This window comes from Myxocyprinus asiaticus, chromosome 30, assembly GCF_019703515.2.
Source record: "Myxocyprinus asiaticus isolate MX2 ecotype Aquarium Trade chromosome 30, UBuf_Myxa_2, whole genome shotgun sequence".
Lineage (NCBI taxonomy): Eukaryota > Metazoa > Chordata > Actinopteri > Cypriniformes > Catostomidae > Myxocyprinus > Myxocyprinus asiaticus.
Window position 1 is genome coordinate 5,171,471 of NC_059373.1, and position 23,393 is coordinate 5,194,863.

At 40.7% G+C, this 23,393-nt stretch overlaps 1 protein-coding gene across 1 annotated transcript in view; it reads left to right on the top strand.

The window, feature by feature from the left end:
- Window positions 1-532: 532 nt before the first annotated feature.
- LOC127421578 (collagen alpha-1(XXII) chain-like) overlaps window positions 533-23,393 on the top strand; it is an 83,037-nt gene continuing 60,176 nt past the window's right edge. The window contains 3 exon segments of the mRNA XM_051664711.1: window positions 533-623; window positions 6,228-6,794; window positions 21,925-22,005. Of these exon segments, the coding sequence (XP_051520671.1) occupies window positions 533-623; window positions 6,228-6,794; window positions 21,925-22,005 (739 nt within the window).

A 23,393-nucleotide genomic window follows, 5' to 3' on the forward strand; every position in this document is an offset into this window, starting at 1 on the left:
TTTTTTTGTCAAATTGTGTTGCCCACACAGCTTTACAGACCATTTTTCTACCTCAGTCTATTTTTACCCCTCATTCCTGCTAGCACTTGCTAACATTAGCATCTATGAGAGTGTCAGATATTTCATCAGCAAGCACTTAACAATACTTACCTAATATCATCTTCAGTTAAGACATTTATCAAATGTAGAGCATCTTCATTTCCAGAAGTGTCCATTTGGTCAATCGTGATTGAGTGTGCCTCATCTAATTAAAGTCTCAAACCTGGGTGCTCAAACTAAAACGGCGACTTGGAAAGTAAATATCAGGATTAATGTGAGCGGTACCTGCAGTACATCAGAAAGACATATGTCCAGCACCCAAACAACATGAATCATACCCCTTGCTTGCTTTATCGTTTGAAATAACTCTGCTCCAAATTCTTGTGACTGATCACCTCATTTGTTGTCATGTCTTCACAGGTGTAGACACTTGATGATCATCATCACAATCACTCGTTAGCAGAAATATCAGTGAACTATAGCGGACAGGGAGATGGAGTTTCAATTTGGGCTCAGGATCTTTTTGGTCCTGACCATACTGGCTTTGACGTTCTATGGAGGTGGCGTTGAAGGACAAAGGGCAGGTATGGTCAACTGAGGTCACATAGGCTACTAACCTTATATACAGTTTACATGACCACTTATCATTGTCTCTGTTTAACTTTAGTTTGAAGCTTGGAATCAGAGGTTCTAATTTTACCTTTCAAGGAGTCTTGTATTTTAATGTGTGTACAGTAGACTGGAGTTCCCTATCTGTCACTCATTCGACGTTGTGTTGATGTAGTGACACTAGGGGTCACTCTTGGGAGCCCGAGACACCTCTGGTCTTTGATAAAAGGCCAATGAAAATTGGCGAGTGGTGTTTGCATGCCTCTCCCCCGGACATATGGCTATAAAAGGAGCTGGTATGCAACCACTCATTCAGATTTTCTCTTCAGAGCCGAACGGTCATGCTCAATGAGCTGAATTCCCACGACTGTTCACTCACCTCTGCTGGATCTGATGGCGCATTTCAGCGGCTTCTCCCTCCTCTGCACTGGTGCTCTGCAGAGAATGCCCCTGGGCGCTTCGGCAGAAATAAGAGGATATTTCTCTAAAAGAGTATATTTCTCTAAAAGAGCGGCACACACGGAACGTCTTTTTAAAGATGCGTCTTTTTACAGATGCCTTTCCTTTGTGTGTTATTCCTGGTTGCGCTCGTTATCTCTCACCTTCTGATGGTCACAATCACTGTCTTTCGTGTCTGGGCACTGCTCACGCAGAGACAGCATTCGTGGATGGTCATGTACTCATTGCGAGAACATGTCCATGGCAACGATGCGGTCGCGGCTTACCTTCGTAAGAAAGCAAGCCACCCCAGAGGCTCCCCGCCTTGGTCCTTCTACCCACGGGTATGAGGCCAGTGCGGCAAGCACTGGGGGCGATTTGGGGACCCCAATGGGACCGCCTCCGCTGGGTATCCCCCCGTGGACCTCCCATTCCCCAGCAGTCAGGCTAGAGTGGAACCCTCCGCTCTCCCTTGAACCCTCGCAGCTTGATGATTGGTTCCTGGGCTCGCGGCGCCACTCAAAGCCATGCCCGGCCCCGTTCCTTTTTTCCTGGAAGTGCATGAAGAGCTGACAAGGTCGTGGGAGGCACTTTTTACTGCCCGGTCCCAATCTTTCAGCTTCCCCGCCCTCACTACCCTCGATGGCCAAGGGCTATTCAGCAATCCCCCTGGTGTATAAAGGCGCTCGCGGTGCACCTATGCCCGCAGAGCGCCGCCACCTGGCATGGGTACCCAATGCTCCTGTCCAAGGTCTGTAGGTTTATGTCATCTCTGATGGCCAAGGGCTACGGTGTCGCTGGACAAGCCGCTTCCGCACTGCATGCCATGGCTCTCCTGCAAATCCGCCAAGGCGCTAAAGGAACTTCACGAGGGTAGTTCCGCCCCGGGATTGATGCAGGAACATCCCCTGCGGTGGGGGACACCCTTGGCGACGAGGAGACGGGGTGCGGGATCTTGAGGGGCAGGATATGCTGGATAGCCTCCGCCTGATGCTTCACCGTTGAGAACTGCTGGGCAAAGTCCTCAACGGTGTCGCCGAATAGGCCAGCCTGGGAGATGGGGGCAGCAAGGGCCTCACCCATCTCGACCAGGTCGAGACAAAGGTGGCGCTCCTGGACCACTAATGTGGACATCATCCGCCCGAGAGACAGAGAGCGAGGTCGGTCACCGAGCGCATTTCCTGCATCAATCCCGGGGTGGAACTACCCTCGTGCAGTTCCTTTAGCGCCTTGGCGGACTTGCAGGAGAGCCATGGCGTGCAGGGTGGAGGCGGCTTGTCCAGCGGCACCATAGGCCTTGGCGTGGAGCCCACCGCAGGAAGCAGACCCCACCGCAGGAAGCAGACACCACCCGTCTTGCGCCCACCAAAAACCCGTGAAAGCCTTCAAAGTGCGCCTGAGACGGGTGACCCAGGGATGACAAAACCCGCTGCTCTGGAGCTGGTAAGCAGACCACTCCATCCCCCGGTCGAGGGCCGGGAGGAGAATATTTTTGTTACCTTTGCATTTAATTGCGCTGCATGCCCAAGTGGCCGCAGTACCCAAGAGTTCAGGAAGAGCAGTTTTCTTGTTCCCTGGGTCACGTATCCAATGTGCACGGCATCATCACAATCACTGTCCACCACTCTATTTGGCAGGCTTGGCGCTCCAGCGGCGGTCTTCCCACCCCTGAGCGCCCAGCTGTGGCACAAATCCGCCCCCGATGTGACAGTCTCCACAGGTCACGAGGACAGGCCTCTTGGGAGCTCTCTGTAGTTTTTCAGGGTCTACAGAGAGCCCCCTTCGAGCCTTTGCAGTCAGCTGAGCTTAAGGCACTCTCTTTGAAGACTGCCCTCCTGACTGCGCTCACTTCCATCAAGAGGGTAGGAGACCTGCAAGTGTTCTCTGTCAGCAAAACATGCCTGGATTTCAGTCTGGGCTACTCTCACGTGATCCTGAGACCCCGACCGGGCTATGTGCACAAGGTTCCCACGACCCCTTTTAGGGACCAGGTGGTGAACCTGTGAGCACTGCCCCAGGAGGAGGCAGACCCAGCCCTGTCATTGCTGTGTCCAGTGCGCGCTTTACGCATCTATTTGGATCACACGCAGAGCTTTAGGATCTTTGAGCAGCTCTTTGTCTGCTTTGGTGCACAGCGGAAAGGAAGCGCTGTCTCCAAGCAGAGGATCGCCCACTGGCTCATTGACGCCATAGCTATGGCATATCACGCCCAGGACGTGCTGCCCCCGGCAGGGCTACGAGCCCATTCTACCAGGGGTATAGCGGCCTCCTGGGCCATGGCCAGGGGTGCCTCTCTAACAGACATTTGTAGAGCAGTGGGCTGGGCAACACCCAACACCTTTGCAAGGTTCAAAAAACCTCCGGGTGGAACCGGTTTCGTCCCAGGTTGTGGCATGCATACAAGTGGATAAGCCCGGGATAGCCGGCCGGGTGTATCACTTGCACATAGCACCTTTCACCTCCTCTGAGCTGAAGATGTGCACCATTAATTCCCAGTAGTGTTCACAAACTATGTTCCCTGGTTGACTTCCTCTGAGCCCTGTGGCAGTCGAGTTTTCAGAGAGACTCGCTGCCAGCCCAGTACACGTGCTAACTAAGAGCCCTGTTCTGGGGTAGGTGCTCCGCATGTGGCAGTTCCCTGTAAGGTAACCCCATGCGATGTATATCTTCCGCTAATTCGTTTCCCTGTTGGCAAACTGCATCTTCCTTGGGCAGAGCCCCTTCTGCCACAGTCTCCATGTTTGTAGTTACTCCTCCCCCGTTGGGTAGGATCTACCATGAGACCCTCCACATGGTCAGCAAGACCATGTGATGTATTTTTCCACTTAAATATCCCCCCCTCTCTTTAGGTGAGGTGTGGTCTCCACGGTGTCCTCCCCTTGGGAGGGACACCCCCCGACTAGACCTGGCGGCCCAGTCGGATAATCCCCCTTGTTTCTTAGGGAGTGGAAAAAAAGAAGGGGAAAAGAGACCACAACTGGGTTAGCCTGTCTCTATCTTTTGGGTAGTCGACTTGTCCCCAAAGGGCTGTTTGACACTCATAACTATGTTGGGGAAGGTTACGTTTCAGCCTGGTGCACTGGCTATGAGGCACACAGTTGTCTGCCCATCACACACCGCCAGTTCACGTAACACAGTTCAGCCAGCTGCGCCGTTTTGTATAGGGACCCCTAGTGTCACTACATCGACACAATGTCGTGTGTGTTACAGATAGGGAACGTCATGGTTACTTGCGTAACCTCTGTTCCCTGATGGAGGAAATGAGACGTTGTGTCCCTCCTGCCACAACGCTGAACTACCCGCTGAAATGGCCGGACCTTGTCTCAGCTCCTCAGCATAAAACCTGAATGAGTGGTTGCATACCAACTCCTTTTATACCCGTATGTCCGGGGGAGTGGCATGCAAATACCACTCGCCAATTTTCATTGGCCTTTTATCAAAGACCAGAGGTGTCTTGGGCTCCTAAGAGTGACCCCTAGTGTCACTACATCGACACAACATCTCGTTCCCTCCATCAGGGAACAGAGGTTATGCAAGTAACCATGACGTTTTGCACGACAAAATCATAGTTTAGACTAGTGGTTCTGAACTGGTTTTGCTTCAGGACCCAGATTTTACATCAGACATCAAATGGTGACCCAACACAGTACCAAATTTGTTTATCGTAGAAAAGTAAACCAAAAATGTCCATAAAATCAAACACTGAACAGTTTCTAAATGTCTTCTACATTTGTGTGGTTTCATGCTTTTGGCAGTCAATAATTAAAGCAAACAAAAGCAGTCTAAAAAACAATGTATATACTTGTTGCATGTGAACCAGTGGTGGCGTTTCTCAAAAAAAAAAAAAAAAAAAAATTGGGGGAATACCAACTAAATACCAATTTAGAACATTGCAATTTTAAATGTAAGGCTATTTAAAAAATACTTGCTGAATGCAATTTCTGCAGTCCAACTCAATCTAACAGATTTAATTTCCAAAAACCAGGTAAAGAACTACACTACCCAAATTCCTCACGTGGATCCAATCAGAGAAGTCACCATTATGATAAAAACAGAGCTCATTAGTTACTTCCTGCCGCCATAAATCCTTGCTTTTGATAGACCCTTCCTGACGACGTCATGTTCAGATTTATGTCTGTTCTGTAAATAACTGTCTTCAATGAGCATCTTAACGAGGTGTAAATATCCCTGTTTTTTTTCTGCGTGCTTGCGTATGTCAACTGCCATGCTCTGCCATATGCAAACAGCGCCCTTACAGGTGGCTACACGTATTGTGCTGAAATTTGCACCATGCGCACTATGCGTGAGACATACTGGCATAGAAAACCGAAGAATACTTTGGCCTTTAGATATCAACAACAAAAGATATTGGAAGCATTTTCTCTCTACTTTTAAAAGCTGATGAGCCTATTTACTTTTTTATCCTATATACAGTATAAACAGTTATAAGGTTAGTTGCATTTTACAATCTGCATTTAGCATAATTTTTCCCCCGCTGCCAGAGACACTATCAGAAAAGGCCTGTGACCCATTTTTGGGTTGTGACCCTGACCACTAGTTGAGAACCAATGGTTTAGAGTTTGTATAATGCAGTCCATGCATAAACCCAAAGTGTTCCATGGTACACTGACAGAAGTACAAATCTCATAAATCTGTGGCTAAACACAGTTCAGTTAGGACAACTCTCGGAGTAGTATAAAATATATTTTTTATTCTATACATGGTATGGGCTTGGTCTTGGCAGACAAGACCTGCTATATGCATGCAGCTGCTGCTGCTACTTGACATGATTAAATATGCTGCTGCGTTGCTGCTGCTGACAGAGAAGCATGCTACTTCTACTGAACAAACATAAAATCCAGATAGAGCAGATCTAGACATGTGGTGCTGGGGAGGTGGAGGGAGATGTGCTGCGTGTTTCCACGCTGCTGCAGCCGTGCCGCTTCGATACGTAGGCAGGTTATATATAATTTGATGAGGAAAAAAGGGGTTCTGATTGGTTAATATAGCAAGGTGTGCTGGGGTGACCTATCAGCCTGTGCCACAGAGTTTCCTAACTGAACTTAATTTGTCATTTTCATTCATAAACTTTATGGCTGTCCTGTTTACACACTCTCTTAATATTTTGCCCTCTGTCCCAGGCTGCAAAAACGTCCACTATGATCTGGTTTTCATCTTGGATACCTCTTCCAGTGTGGGCAAGGAAAACTTTCAGAAGATCCGCCAATGGGTGGCAAACCTGGTGGAATCGTTTGACTTAGGTTTTGATAAGACACGTGTGGCTGTGGTCCGCTATAGCGACCGTCCCACCACCGAATTCAACCTGCGTAGGTACAGAACTCTCCAGGAGGTCAAACATGCTGCTGCAAACATCCGCTACCTGGGTGGGAACACCAAGACTGGAGACGCCATCAGCTTCACGGTTAATAACATCTTCACTGAGAGGGCAGGTGCACGGCCTGACACCAAGGGCTTTCAGAAAGTGGCGATCTTGCTAACTGATGGCAAGAGTCAAGATTTTGTTTTGGAGCCATCTGTAGCAGCAGCGGCTGCTGGGATCAGGTTGTTCGCAGTGGGGATCGGAGAAGCTCTGCAGGAGGAGCTAGAGGAGATTGCAGCAGAGCCCAAAAATGCTCATGTATTCCATGTGACAGACTTTGACGCCATTGACAAGATCAGGGGCAGGTTGAGGAGGCGAATCTGTGAGAGTGAGTAATGAAAAGTTTGACTTTACACCACAGACACTTTAATGTTAATTTTTGCCTCAAGGCCCAGATTTTACATTGGAGATAAAATAGCTACTCAATAAAGTACCAGGAACTGTTTATAGTATGGAAGCAAACAAAAAAAAAATGTCCGTAAAGAATAGCACAGTTTTATTTTCTGTGTTGATGTTTTTCCAATTGAGACAAGATGTTGGGGCAGGACATATCGAAGGGTTCGTCCCTTTTATTAAATAGCCAAAGCCATTCGTTTACGACACTAAAAGCCACAAAACGTCAATTTTGATATCATGGGTTAGGGTAATTTGCATTTAATGGCAGCTTAATTTGACTTCAAAATTAAGTGTTTGCAACCCATTTTTGGATCATGACCCACCAATTGACAACCACTGGTCTAGGGTACCTAGGTTAGCTGTTATAACATGGAGCCCAAACTGGCTTGACAGTTGTAAAAAAAAAAAAGAAAAGAAAAAATGAGTCATGGCATCAACATTAAAACTTCTTTTTTTGGCATAAAATCCCATTTTCATGAAGGTCTGTTCTGTGCCATACAAGATAGTTATTGGACAAGGTCTGGCCCCGCAAATGAATCCTCTTTGGCCCAGTCATTTCTGTGGTTTCTTGCCTCTGTGAGTATAGAGCTGAAGAAAGTACAGGAGACAGAAAAGCTTCCAATCTCAAATGCTTTTCCAGATCACATGCAAAGATAAACCTAAAATAATATTTGGGACAGTCTTAGGAGATCATTACAAACAACAAGCTTGCATTAAAGCTAAGAATACAGATTCAAAAATACATTAACCCAAAATATTGGGGTGTGTGGTCTGGAATGACCGCCCAAATGCAAATGATGTGTAGGCATGTTGTTTTGAGCAAAAATTAGCAGAAAGCAATGTTAGCGAAAAGCACAAAACCGAGCTTGCTTAGCTAGAAGAGTTTCCTTCATGTAATTGCATAGAGAATGTTTTGGGCCTGTTGCAAACAATAGCAAATCAGTGTTTTGTTGAAGGCACTCTCCTTCAACAATCATTGGTATTTGAAGAGGTTGTAACGCGGGTTCACACATCCACAGTGAGCGTGGCGTGAGCAGGGCAGTCGTGTTGGAGGTTCACATTGCCCGCGTCTCTTCTGCGAGAAACAGCAGCGCCTCTGCTCAATAAATACATTTATCTATGGTGTCCTATGCAAAAAAAATGCTTTAGTAAAATCATAATAAGCTGAGGTTATTGTTGCTTCATGGACAGCAGCGGGCAGTCACGTGCACTTCATCTTTATCAGCACACTTGGTTGTGATTGGTTAATGTTGTGTTTATACTGTAGACCTATATTCACAGAATGGCAAAATATTTGGCAGTTTATTCATTCTCTCCTTTATTAAGTTAGACAGCCTTGTGGGAAGGTAGGCAACCACTTGTATTTGGAGAGAGAGATAGAGAGCACTGATTCATTCTAAACCTTAACCCTGATCCTGCCCAATGCCAAAAGAGATTCCAACCAAGAGATCCTCCCATTTTTGAGTGACTCTTAACCAGGGTTGGGAGGGTTACTTTTGAAATGTATTCCACTACAGTTTACAGAATACATGCTGTAAAATGTAATTTGTAACTTATTCTGTTAGATTACTCAAGGTCAGTAACATATTCTAAATACTTTGGATTACTTCTTCAGCACTGGTAGATTTTTCACTTGTTTTGACTATAAAAACTCTGCCGGTACAGTAAGACAAAATACACATGTTAAAAATACATTCTCTGAAAACCCTAAATATCTTATACAGTGTTGTTTCTAAAACAAGATAAATCAAATTGATTTTTAGATATTTTTTCAGGAAAACAATACAAAAATTATTATCAGGAATATGATTTTTGCCCTAATGTCAAAGGTCTTACTAGAAAAAAAGAAATTATGATCTAACGTGAATTTTCTTGATAAAAAAATATGATCGTGCCTGGTAACATGTGCATGTAAAATGGCTAGAAATAGCATTTTAGCTTAGTGTAAAGTTGAGAATTTACACAAGGTTTATTTCTATTTCTTGTGCTCCAAACTTACTTCAAACTTACTTCTCTGTCTGCTCGTATGAATATAACACATCATAAGAAAGTGTTTCACCGCTGTTCAAATGCACTTTGGATCGCATCATTTATATGGATAAATGTTTTCCATCTGAAAGGACTAAATATTAAATGAAACAAATGACAGTAAAATGTAAAGTAATCTCTTCAGTAATCAAAATACTTTTTGAATGTAACTGTATTCTAAATACCAGTGATTTAAACTGTAATTGTAGTGGAATACAGTTACTTATATTTTGTATTTTAAATACATATTCCCGTTACATGTATTTTGTTACTCCCCAGCCCTGCTCTTAACAACATAGATGACTCAGAGTGCAGGAAATATCAACGAAAAGATGTCACTGCCAACAATAAACTTTATTTTCCAATCAGGGATTATGCTTTCAACATTTACAAAGAATTTAACCACATATCAGGTCTAGTTCTGTGATAAACCAAGATCATTTGGCACCAGCATTGGTGTCTAAGAATTCTGGTGGCTAGAAAACATGGCATCTCAATGGTCCAAGTTATTTTTACCTAGAAAATTATAGTCCTAATGTTTCAAATGGAATTGGGCTTCACCGGTCTGCGTTTTTACTTTTTAATCTGCAGCTTTTAATGTGTTTTGTGTGCAAAGATCAAATGTAGTACCTCATTTAAGAGCAATAAGTATTACTGTAATTTTGGTGTAGGGATGTAATAACTGTTATTTCACATCAGTGATGTCAAAAGTACCGGTACTTTGGTACCAAGTCGATACTAAAATAAAAGTGTTTCTGCAGTACCGTAGTACAGAGCACAGACTCGATTCGATACCCGCACGCTGTCTGACTGACGCACGACTGCTTTCAAATCCTCACATGCTTATTTGAGTGAAATGCACAGTTAATCAAATGAAAAATCGTGATATGTCCTTGTGTGATTATTAAACTGAGAAAGGCTGCAGTCTTAGTCTGCATGAGTTGCATGCTTAAAATGAATGTATAAAACAGAGTGCTCATACACTGGAAACTGCACAGACATTGAGAATAATTTGCGTTGACTGAGATGACAAAGCAAAGCACTAATCCACTGTGAAGCGCTAAATCACAGCATTTGTCAAAATATATGTCAAAATAAAAGCTCACGTCAAAATAAAATCACAATTCAAAATAAAAGCTAGCAAATTGAGGAAATTGCTACAGAAATATATTACAATTGTAAAGTAAAATGTAGTATTCACTGTAGTAATAATAATAATTAAATAATGATTAATAAATAATAATAATAATAATAATAATAATAATAAATTAAGCAATATATCACAAGCAAGAGCTGTAAAAGTTTGTTAAAGTTTGGAATGGTATGTTGAAAAGTAATTGTTCATTTTCACTTGTTAAAAGTTTAAAAATGTAATTGTTCTATTTTCACTTGCTAAAAAAATTATTTGATTAGACACCATTTTGATGATAAAATTACATTTTAAAATGTGGATTTCTTGTGGGGAAAAAAAGGAAAACAGGAACTGGGAAAAACAAAAATAAAACAGTAGGGCAGTAGTATAATAGGAAATTCACTGGGCCATTTTTTGTCCTGCTTAAAATAAATAAAAAATTTAAAGAGGGTTTGGCCAGGGGGCCCTGGGTAGCTCAGCGAGTATTAACGCTGACTACCACCCATAGAGTCGCAATTTTGAATCCAGGGTGTGCTGAGTGACTCCAGCCAGGTCTCCTAAGCAACCAAATTGGCCCGGTTGCTAGGGAGGGTAGAGTCACATGGGGAAACTTCCTCGTGGTCGTGATTAGTGGTTCTCGCTCTCAATGGGGCGCGTGGTAAGTTGTGTGTGGATCGCGGAGAATAGCATGAGCCTCCACGTGCAGAGTCTCCGTGGTGTCATGCACAGTGAGCCACGTGATAAGATGCGCGGATTGACAGTCTCAGAAGCGGAGGCAACTGAGACTTGTCCTCCGCCACCTGGATTGAGGAGAGTAACCGTCCCACCACGAGGACCTACTAAGTAGTGGGAATTGGGCATTCCAAATTGGGGAGAAAAGAGGATAAAAAAAAAAGTGTGTTTGGCCAGGCAGCTTCATCACTTAGTGTATCTAGGCTTTGGTTCAGGTCTGTGGTCCACCCATGACCACAGAACGCCAGGTTTGTAATCAGTGGTCGATGTTGCTATACTGAACAGCAGTGCACTGTAATAGTGTTGGTTGTGCTAATTTACTTGTGTTTGCTTTAGCATCTGTTGTCCCTGTTTCCTAAATATGCTTCTGATTAGCGTAATGGGCATTTTAAACATGAGAGACAACATTTAATTATCGGCTCCTCTTCATGTGTCCCAGAGGACAGTTTGCTAAAATCCACACTTGCTTGCAGAATTCAGATATGCTAACCAGAAAGGAGTTAATATTTTGAGTTGGAGAAATTCTGAGGAATAGATTGTTGGACTTCTCTGAATTTTAAAGTAGAATTGTCTCTGTATTACTGCTAGCAGGTTGTTGTGGATGGTTTCCAGGGTTTTATTGTACTTTGATTAAGGTTTTTTGAGTGGTTACAAAAGTGTTCTGAGTGGTTTACTGGCTCAAGTCAAAAGAGCTTCTATGATATTCTGTTCCCTAGATATGGCTTGGGTCCATCCTTCAGTGTAATTCTATGGATTTTTCAACCTGATCTCATGAAAGTAATGTGACCGTGGTGACATTTTTGCAAAATGACATATTTCGCAGCTGTTCTGGGGTTAAAAGGTCCACAGTGTGACGCTAAAAGGGAATTAAATGTTCTCCCAAGCAAATGAGGTTTTAAGGTTAAAGCTCTATCGAGCTTAAATCAACAAAACATATCTAATCCGACAGTGTAATAAAAAGCAAAGTGTGACATGATAAATGCAATTGTGAAGCAACCACGTAATTTTGCAGTGCTTCTGTGACACTTTTGGCACACATGTTGACTCTTCAGGACTCTTCAGGTACTTTGTAAGCGTAACGCTCACAAGTGTAATGCTCTATCATTTGAAATAGCGCACAATTTGAACAAGCTTGTAAATGTAGTTGGTTATATAATGTAACATTAAAATGTATCGCCTTACACCTTAAGTCATGTGCAATAGTAAAAAGTGTTTTGATGTCATAAGATAGCATTGTTTGAGGAACAGGGTGAAAAGCGTTTATGAACTGATAATCTGCCATTTTACTCACGATTTGTGTGAAAGTGAAAAAAAAGTCATTGTTGTTTTAGTGCCTCTAGTGTTTATTTCACAAGGAAACTGCTGCTATACATACAACAAGCTATGTAAAACTTATTTTGTAAATATTTAGAAATAGTAACCTGATTATAAGAGACCAGGTTGCAATTTTTTTTCACTCATTTAATCATCCACCTGGCAAAAATTGTAAGGCTTAAACTGTATATATATATAGCACCCCAAGATCATCACTGATCCTCCACCAAATTTCACAGTGGGTGCGAGACACTGTGGTTTGAAGGCCTCTCCAGGTCTCCGTCTAACCATTAGTTGACCAGGTGGAGGATCGGTGATGATCTGGGGGTGCTTCTGCAAGGCTGGAATTGGGCAGATTCGTCTTGGTGAAGGACACATGAATCAAGCCACATACAAGGTTATCCTGGAAGGATATATATATATATATATATATATATATATATATATATATATATATATATATATATATATATATATATATATATATATATATATATATGGTGCATACCATTTCATATATAGTATACTGTATATATACATTACCGGTCAAAAGTTTTGAAACACTCATTCTTTATTATAATTTTTTTCACATTTTAGAATAATAGTAAAGTCATCAAAACTATGGAATAACATAAATGGAACTATGGAATTATGATAAATCAAAACTGTGTTATATTTTAGCATCTTCAAAGTAGTCACCCTTTGCCTAGAATTTGCAGACATGTACTCTTGACATTTTCTCAACCAACTTCTTGAGGTATCACCCTGGGTTGCTTTTTAAACAGTATTGAAAGAGTTCCCATCTATGTTGGGCACTTATTGGCTGATTTTCTTTATTATTTGGTCCAAGTCATCCATTTCAAAAACTGTTTTTTTTTTTTTTTTTTTTTTTTTTTAATAAAATTTTAGTTTTATAATGAAATAAATTAATATGGTGGCACAATATATTTTTGTCTACAAAACTAATTTCAAACATTTAAGCATACGCCTTCAGATCAAAAGATTTTTAAGATCATGAGAAACATTTCAGTCAAGTGTTTCAAAACTTTTGACCGGTAGTGTATATATATCTTAAAAATACAGTATGCTATATATGAAATTGTATGCACCATGCAGAAATACTTCCTGAAAGATATCCCTAAAATAAGTGTCTTGAGATATCTCACCGGTCTCTGTGGCTGTTTGCACTGGACTGTGTAGAAACAGAATGCTTTAATGCGCTTTCTGCCTGTCAGTAATTTTGCATGTTGTAGTAGTTGAAGCGGATCGTTCAGGTTTAACACTATTTTCAGATTCATAACAGTTGTCAGTTTAGGGCGCTATTTTGATCCTGCTGTTTTTAACAAACCTGAGAAGATGCACTGCTGCTCTTCTGCTCAGTGTTGGTCTCAACGGTACAATGGTGTCTTTGTAGGGCCGGGTTTTGGAAAGAGGGGGTGTGTCTTATTCAGTAATTAAGTCTGGCGGAGGTTCCAGAACTGTTAAAATTGCTTACAGAACCTTAAACACACTTGCTTTGAGATATAATTTATGCCTGTAGCAAAAACGGAGTAGGAAAAGTTACACAGCAAAATTTAGTATTTGGGGTTAGAGTTTTTTTTTTTGGTTTTTTTATTTTTTTGTTCATCGTAATGCTTGTTAAATGATTTCTTGCTCCTTTGATGATCAAGTTAATTTCTTTGATAAATCACTTCATATAGTGTGCAAATTGCCCCATGCATTTGCATGCATTACTATTCATCATTAACTACATCAGGAATCACTTTGCAGGTGCACCATGATTCATATTTAGTCTCTTCCAGCTTATTATATATATCTTTATCATCTCTGACATGAATTTGACCCTAATCCAATCACAATTTCATCCAGTCGAAGAAATAAGCAAGGGACAATTTTTCAGAAAACAACATGGAAATGCAAGATCTCAAGTCTACATTCTGCTCAATACAGCCATGATTGTAGACTTGTCACTCTCTAAATTATAGCCTCAATGCCACATCTAAAGGAAGTTGCCCTTGGTAGAGCGCAGTTAGAAAGCACTCAAACATGCCACCATTTAAACAATGACGCACAACCGGCTTTTCATTGCTTGTCATTTAGCCAGTCAAATGAAATAGGTACTACTATAATGCCAAAAACAACTCTTTATAGACTACAACATTTAATTGCTTGCTTGTCACTTAGCAGTACACTAACTGTGGGGTCAATTCCCCTAGAGAAACCATGTGGTTTTGCAAAAAAGTGCAAGCGTGAGAAATTATGCCATTCTCCAAATCAAAGGTTGCACACTCTTGGGATCAGCTGACAGTAGTGAAGTTTCAAACACATGTGATGTGTTGCCACTAGTTTTAACATGTTAGCCAAACTTAGACCAACTCTTAAATCTCAAATAATGTACTATTTCATGCAGCTTAATTTTTCAAGACTGTCTTTGTGCTTGTAAACGCATGCGCCTGTGCTGAAAAACACAATTGCATCACAACAAGTAGTGCAAGATGACGATGTAATCACAGATAAAGTCGGCGCCACACTAGCCATTTTTTTTCCCACTAATTTTTCATGTGTGAGCTTCATTAACACAATTGCCTGCCAGGCAGAGGGAGACAGAGCACATGTGATACTCCTGTTCTACCCGCTCCGTATGGGACTCGAATCAGCATCTCCGACATGGGAGGCGGGTGCGCTAACAAGGAGGCTAAAGGCTACAGCCTCTAGCGTCAGTCGCTAGTGCACCTCTTGAGGTCAGGAGAGTGAGGTTTATACACATTGCACAGCTATCTATCAGCTGGCCACCGTTACACTCATCCCCCTAAACCTCACTCCCATCCGGGTCACGGCACCATTGTGACGCTCCTGTTCTACCCTCTCTGAAACGGGACTCGAACTGGCGTCTCCGGCATGGGTGGCAGGTATGCTAACAAGGAGGCTAAAGGCTACATCCTCTAGCGTCAGTCGCTAGTGGACCTCTTGAGGTCAGGAGAGTGAGGTTTATACACATTGCACAGCTATCTATCAGCTGGCCACCATTACACACACATTAGCATCTGCCATCGGGAGTTTGTTAATCAATTGACCATCAGGACTCCCTGCTGATTTAATGGCATAAAAAACTGAAATAGCACATCAGGTTTGCTTGAAAAAAAATTGTTCTGTCACTAGGGCAGGCTCTTGTGCTCTCGTCAAGTGACCAATGAGTTTCTTCTTTTACTGAAGAACTGACAAGACGTCAAGCTGATCTAAACGTTTTCATTACACTCAGCTGCATATTATCACAAACACTGATTGTATTCCATAGTTATTCTGTCACCAAGCATTTTTCCTGCCTTTTTTCCTGCATTAATATGATATCAGAAAGCAGAGCCACAACAGTCTGTTTTTATTGAATGTAAATTCTTTACTTACTGAAGCTGCACATGGACATACACGTTCTACGGGGATAAACACACAATCACGCCCTTTCACAAGGTAAAGTTACTACATGAATCGCTTCCTAAGGGCATTTTCACACCTGACTTGTTTGGAACATTTGTTTTCAGGAAACATGATGTGTTTTCACCCTCGGTTCATATAGGTATATGTGAACATGGCAATCGCACTTAGATCTGCCCCAAAACAATCGGTCTGAGACCTCCTGGATGGAGAAGAAATCTGTAGGTCAGCTCGTTACTGTAATCCATCATCAAAACACGGATATAGCCTTTTGGTGGCTATTATACAGAAAAATGTTGATCTTTTTGCATCTCTATGACATAAACAATACTCGAATATTTGTTCCCGTTGACACATTTTACAGGTTTATAATTGTAACCGATATATCAATGAATGAGCTACATCCCAGAACAGTGCACAGACATTGTGACCAATAAGGGGACAGTATGCTCACATTTGACTTTTATTAACACAGTTTTGGTTCATTTTGAAAAATAACCTTGTGAAAGCGAACTGAACCATGAAGAAAATGCAACATTGTAACTATTTTAGCCCCTGTTCCAGAACAAAACAAGCTACAGGTCTGAAACCACCCTCAATCACTCTATTGCAATTGTTTATGCTCACGCGGTACTCCTGTTGTTATTTCGGCGAGCTTCACGTAACAGGGTATCAGAGAGAGTTGCAGTGAGTTGGTATGTTTGTCACCCCTACACCATTTTGTAACGGCAAGTGTGTCATACCTCCGACTGAAGAGAGCAGGATCTCAGCAAAACAGTCTGCATGATTGACACCCTCGGCCAAAATCAAGTTATTTAGGGTCTGCTAGTGTGGCACCATCTTAAACAACAGGAGACGAAGGTGGAAACAACAACAGTGTATGTGTGTAATACCATCATACATATGGAAGCATACGCTACCATATGTGTGAGTGACAAAGTATTCTTTGTGCTTAAGCCTAGCCCTATCTATAAAAGCTGAGGGCAATGATTGCTTGATGTTTTTTCAAGACCAAGAAGGATGTAGATCCAGGAACATGTCCTGCTTAGGTAAATCATGCGAAACCACAGGAGAATTCTAACACTAATCACCAATATCCACATAGTATAATGTTCTGGCAAAGCTAAGAACTACCAAACGGTTGTAGATAGAAAGAAGGAACATGGCTTATTTGTTTGTAGGGATGCAGATAAAGCAATATAATTATCAATATATGTCATTATAAGTGGATGTCACACTTCTACTTGGCAAATACAGCTGTACTTGAATGCAACAAAAATTTCTAAACATCTGCTTTTATGCAGATAAAAGCAGATGTTTAGAACCTCTGTAAAGTGGAATTCGCAGCGAAGTTGAGGCCTCTATAACTCTACAAAGTGCTTTTTATAGGAGCGATTAAAGAAAATTACAGGGTCTGATCATACATGATTGTCAGGTACACGATCAGCCATTGTGGTTTGGGCGTCTGCCTGGTTCATGCCAAGAGTGTGTGCATGTGTGGGAGAGAATGAGAGAGCAAGAGAGAGAATGGAATTAAAAGACATTCAAAAGCATGTAATCAATGGCATATTCAGGTATTTTGGTTTGATTTTGTTGATATCCTGCCAAGGAAAGTCCATGTTAAGTGAAGTCTTAGATTTGGTGCTATAACAAGCATGAAATGTGCTGACCAATGCACTTGCAAAAAAGTACCTTAGTACTACCACGTTGGTTTGGACTTGGTACAGTGGTAGTACCATATATTTTTGGACATGTACCTTGGTAATACAATGATATTCTTGGATGCACCATCATGTCATTACTGCAAATGGAGTCACTAATGTGTTTTCCTCAGAATAGCTAACATCATTTACGCAGCATTTACTCTAATTCCGAAAGTTCCAAAGTATTCATATCCAATTGCTAACCTGAGACCAATTCCCACTCACTGCACCTTCATAACCTTGCTTTCTTAAGCTAATGTAGGTGAAGCCATTTTAAGTCCAGCAATTTATGATTTTACACCAGGAAAGCTTAAACCAATGCTTAATGCCGTTCATACTGTATGTAAAATAAAATTCCAAAATACTAGTGGAATTTGAATATGACATAAATGCTTACATTTGCATATGTTCATGTTTGGCCTCATATCATATTTATGTATGCAGAGTTTGTATATTACTGCATAATGCATCATATCATGAACAAGATAAACAATTATCAAGACATGAATCAAACTCACTTAGAATTCCCACTATTTCTGACTTGGTTTTCCATGGATCATTTTATAATTATCTCTGCATGTGGGCAGAGACTTTGCTGAATTGCCCACATCGTATCCCCAATGATCACTGTCACTCTTATCATCATAAATCGACAACTTTCTTTAAATTACTTTTGGGCCACTTTTTTTTTTTTTTGCTCTGTATGTGTGAATGCCCTTTTACAATAACAGCTAGTCAAAGCCATTGCTAGCTGGTAGCATATATGTTCCCACACATTGAGCTGTGGTGGACATGGGGGCAGCACAAGTTTGAGATCCCTCTTCTAACATTTTCTGTCCTCCTCAATCTCCATTTCAATTAAAGTTGAAAAAAAGTCCAAAGAAACAATTAAAAAATCCAATAGCATCTAATATTAGCATTCTTCCTTAGCACTAACAAGTTCCTCTCTACAAATAGCACACTCCCATCATGTATGCCATAGTAAAGCAAGTCTGCTGGTGTTGCCTTTAATCCTGTCACCAGTGCTTCCACTAGCTATGTATCACTATTTGAAATCTGCCCGTTTGAATGTCCTAAATTATCACCACTCTGACATTAGCATAGCTATGCTCAATAATACTGTAAGCTCAGTGGATCAACCTGTAACTTTCCTCACATCTATGTGTCACTGCCAACAGCCAGAGTCATAAGTTATGCCACCATGTCTTCTCTGGAGGGCTGGAATAAATAATTTAACAGCCAGTCTTTAAACTCAGAGAGGAAGTTGCATAGTATTGCAGTGGCAGTAATGCTCAAGTGTTCATTTCTGTCAAATACCAGTAAAGTCATGTCTTCAAAGAGTGAAACTGTTTTGCTCAATCTCTTTCAGAACTCTGGAGAGTTAATGGTGTTAATGGTGTTTCGTTTAAGAAACCGCTTTGTCTCAAAATTACTAAGGAAAACTGGACAAGTTTAAAAACTGAATTTAAAAATGATTGATTTTATTGACCCATTTAACTGCATTTTTTAAACATGAATTACATAAACAACTTTGTAAATTTGTCATTTTGAAAAGTTAACATTTTTATATATTTACATTTACATTTATTCATTTGGCAGACGCTTTTATCCAAAGCGACTTACAAAAGAGGAAAACATAAGCGAATCATCTTAAGGAGACAGTGGTATGAAAAGTGCCGTATTACAAAGTTTCACTAGCATCAGAATAGTATTCAAAACAGAATAAAGTGCAACAGGAATTTTTTTTTTTTTTTTTTTTGATGACTGGTTAAGTGCTCATGGAAAAGATGTGTTTTTAGTCGTTTTTTGAAGACAAAGAGTGAGTCAGCTTTACGGATGGAGTTGGGAAGGTCATTCCACCAACGTGGTATGATGAAGCTGAAAGTCCGGGAAAGTGTTTTGGTGCCTCTTTGTGTTGGTACAACAAGGCGACGTTCCTTAGCTGACCGCAGGCTTCTAGTGGGCGCGTAGCTCTGCATAAATGATTTTAGGTATGCTGGAGCAGACCCAGTGACTGTTCTGTATGCCAGCATTAGAGCCTTGAATTTGATACGTGCATCAACCGGCAGACAGTGGAGAGAGACAAGGAGGGGTGTAACATGCGCTATCTTTGGTTCATTAAAGACCAGACGTGCTGCTGCATTCTGGATCATTTGCAGGGGTCTAACTGCACATGCAGGGAGGCCTGCAATGAGAGCGTTACAGTAGTCCAGTCTAGTTATGACAAGTGACTGGACAAGAGGTTGCGTGGCATGTTCAGAGAGGAAGGGTCTTATCTTCCAGATATTGTAGAGTGTAAATCTACATGATCTTGTGGTCTTTGAGATGTGGTCTGTGAAATTTAGTCTGCTGTCGATGGTTACCCCTAGATTTCTGACCGTTTTGGAAGGCGTTACTGTAGTTGCACCCAGATGCACAGTGATGTTGTGTTCAACAGCAGGGTTGGCTGGAAAAACAAGGAGTTCAGTCTTGGCTGGGTTCAGTTGCAGGTGGTGCTCCTTCATCCAGGCCAAGATGTCTGCCAGGCAGGCAGAAATTCGAGCAGTCACTGTGGTGTCGTTGGGCTGGAAAGACAAGTAGAGTTGCATGTCATCAGCGTAGCAGTGGTAAGAGAAACCATGTGCCTGAATGATGGGTCCCAGTTATATTTGTTTTATATTTATATATTTACATTTTTATCAAAACCGCACAATGATGACTAAGACATTACAGTTTTTTTTTTTTTTTTTTTATGTATTTTTTTTTGTGTGTGTGTGTCTGTTATAGCATAACATCTTGTAAAGCTGCTTTGGAACAGTATCTGTTGTGAAAAGCGCTATGCAAATAAAAATGAGGACTTATTTAAATTAATAAATTGATAATTGATTCTTCTTCTTCTTTTTTTTTTTTTTTTTAAGTGGGACTAGATCTCTTCTGGGACACATGTGAGATAACTCGGGTATTTTCTCAGGAGAAAAAAAATGAGATATTAAGATATCTTGAATAAATCCGGAGTTATAGACACCCCAGATTTGTTTTGTTTTTTTTTTGGACTCAACAAGCGATGCTGCAGCAAGGAATGCTGAAGTCAACTGATTTTAGTAATAAACATAGTTATCTCTGTATAAAAGTAAAATAATGACTGCCACTTTTTCAAGGCTATTTTTTTGACCTGTGCTCCAAAATCATAGGCAAAAATTGTCATTTTGACCCCCCATCTTAAAAGTAATTAATTACTCTATAAATATTGATCTATGACATTTTATATTTTGGCTTTCATAATCATTTATGTTTATCTTTCTTCAGAAAAAATATTATCAAAATAAAACATATCAGCCAGGGAAGTTTCTGAAATTTGGTTGATTTGACATGGAGCAACCCATAAAAGTAAGTGTCAGCATTTTTTGTGCGTCAGTAAAAAAAAAGTTACTCAAAGGTCCTTAGAGGACATACATGTCCGTGTCAACTATTTTTCATATACAAAATGCTAAGGGGAATTTTTTTTTTTGGTTTATCACAGTCTGGGATATTTCAATGATTAGCAGCAACACTGATTTTTGATGCATTATTATTTTTTGTGCAGTGTCAGATAAAAAACCAAAAAAAAAAAAAAAAAAAAACACAGGACCTTAGAGGACAAAAATGTCTGCGTCAAAAAACTGCCATAAAAATATTATATATTAATATTATTTTCCACTTTCACTGACTGATTTTTATCCAACATCAGTCCTGATTGTAACTACCAAATATTCATTAATGTTCAGGATTTTAACCCTTTAAATGCCAGTGTTTTTACATAATGCCACTGTAGTTTTTACGCACATATTTCTCAATGCACACATACAAAACACACTCTGACATCCATACCAACACACCCACACAATTATAATTTATTCAATTGGCCTGCAGTGCTCTATAATACAGCAAACAGAAAATAGGAAAAAAGCATATAGTTGCTCCATAGGCTAAAATTAGAAAAATGGTGCCATCTGGTGGAACATATTAAAAATGTAAATTTTGAAGCCAGGGTTCCAGAATGAAAGTATAATAACATAGAATTCATGATTTTATGCTTTAATGGCACTGGGATCAAATATTGCAGTTTTAATTTACACAGTGTATTATAGATGTATTATAGGAAGTGAGGTTGAAATATAAAAATTCCCCCAAAAATACACACCTTTGGCAAAATGTATGCTGTTGGCATTAACACAGCCAAAATGATTGAAAAACAAAAATGAAAAAGACAAAAATGTCCCTAAGGTCGCACAAGGGTTAAAAAGGAAATGTATTTTATCCTAATCCTAATATGTCTGTGCTCATAACATAAAATGTTTAAATGTTAAATATATATAAATACATAAATGTTAAATATATAAAGTTTGCTATTAGCAAAATACAATGACAGATTTCTCGGCCACCTGGAGCGAGTACAATAAAATGTCAACAAAAGAAATTCCATCTCACAATATGCATTAGTGATGGTGGCTGTGCTCATAAAAGCAGATGTTTAGAAAATTCAGCCATTGTCAAGAGACCCTATACTGTTAATAAAGCACAGATTGGAATATAACCTATAAATGTATCAGTTACCACAAATAGGGCTAGAATTACATTTCAACAATATAAACAAATTACTCTTTATAATCCAAACACAGTGGAGTGGTGGGTAGTTCATAAGGCCATAAAAACAAAGGATTGCCATCCTTAAATATGTTCACTCATAATATTGTTTCTTTCTGCAGATGTTCTGTGTCCCAACATGAAAGTTCAAGCAGGCCGTTTTCGGCTAAACAGCACCAGTGCAGGACTGACGGAGGTGCCAGGTGATGTCCCCTTTTTCTATAAGTTCTTTTCATAATGCTTTGGTGTTAAAGTAGTTTCAGGGTTGGTTCATCCAAAGATAAGAATTCCGTAATCATTTACTCACCCTGATGTCATATCAAACCCACATTATTTTTTTTAAACAAAAAAGAGGTGTTCTGAAGAATGTTCACACTACTCTTTTCCTTACAATGAAAGTGAACATGAACAGATGCAGTCGAACTCCAACAATGGCTAAAAAGCTCTGTAAAAGAAGTCCATATGACTTGTTTGCTATATTCCCAACTCTTCTGAAGCTTCTGAAGATAACAACAAATTTTGGTCTGTTCTTTGTGCAATACTATCATATGACTTTAGATGACTTGGAATGCAGTGCACGAGTTGTATAGACTACTTTTTGGAGCTCGACACTTTCATCATAAAAGCAGTATCTCCTGTTTTGATTACTACCACAAATCTGGCAGTGTTGAAGCAAACCCAATTTATCCTCAGTATGAGCTACCTTTAACAATTCAACATGGGTGGCAAATTTTGACAGCAGGAAATACTTATCAGGATGTACAGTAGCCTATTTGTACTACAATACCAGAGGTAAAAACATGAATATCATACCTTCTAAGAATAATACAGATAACCTCATCTCAAACACTACAACTACAATATCATGTAGGCATTAAAACAAATACTTTAAGAAATACACAGTTTAATGATTCTGACATATGGACTCGTCAGTTATTTTTCATTTTTGTGTGGATGTAGTTTTATATTATTACCACAAAACTACAAGCCAGTTTCCATATTTAAAGTACATTTGGATTAAAAATGTAAAAAAATAAAACATGAGAATAAAGAACTCTGGGGGGCCTGGGTAGCTCAGTGGTAAAGATGCTGGAGTTCGCTATCTTGCTAGTTCGAATCCCAGGGTGTGCTGAGTGACTCCAGCCAGGTCTCCTAAGCAACCAAATTGGCCCGGTTGCAAGGGAGGGTAGAGTCACATGGGGTAAACTCCTCATGGTCGCTATAATGTGGTTCGTTCTTGGTGAGGCACATTGTGAGTTAAGCGTGGTTGCCGCGGTGGATGGCATGAAGCCTCCACATGCGCTATGTCTCCATGGCAAAGTGCTCAACAAGCCACATGATAAGATTTGCAGGTTGACGGTCTCAGACGCAGAGGCAACTGGGATTCGTCCTCCACCACCTGGCAAATCACTATGTGACCACAAGGACTTAAAAGCACATTGGGAACTGGTCATTCCAAATTGGGAGAAAAAAGGGAAAATAAAGAATAAAGAACTCTCTTGCCCACTTCTGTCCTAAGAAATATGGTGTCCTGTAGTGATTACACAGATTTGGAGGATGTTGTGTTTGGGTCTTTTGGAGGTTCAGAGTT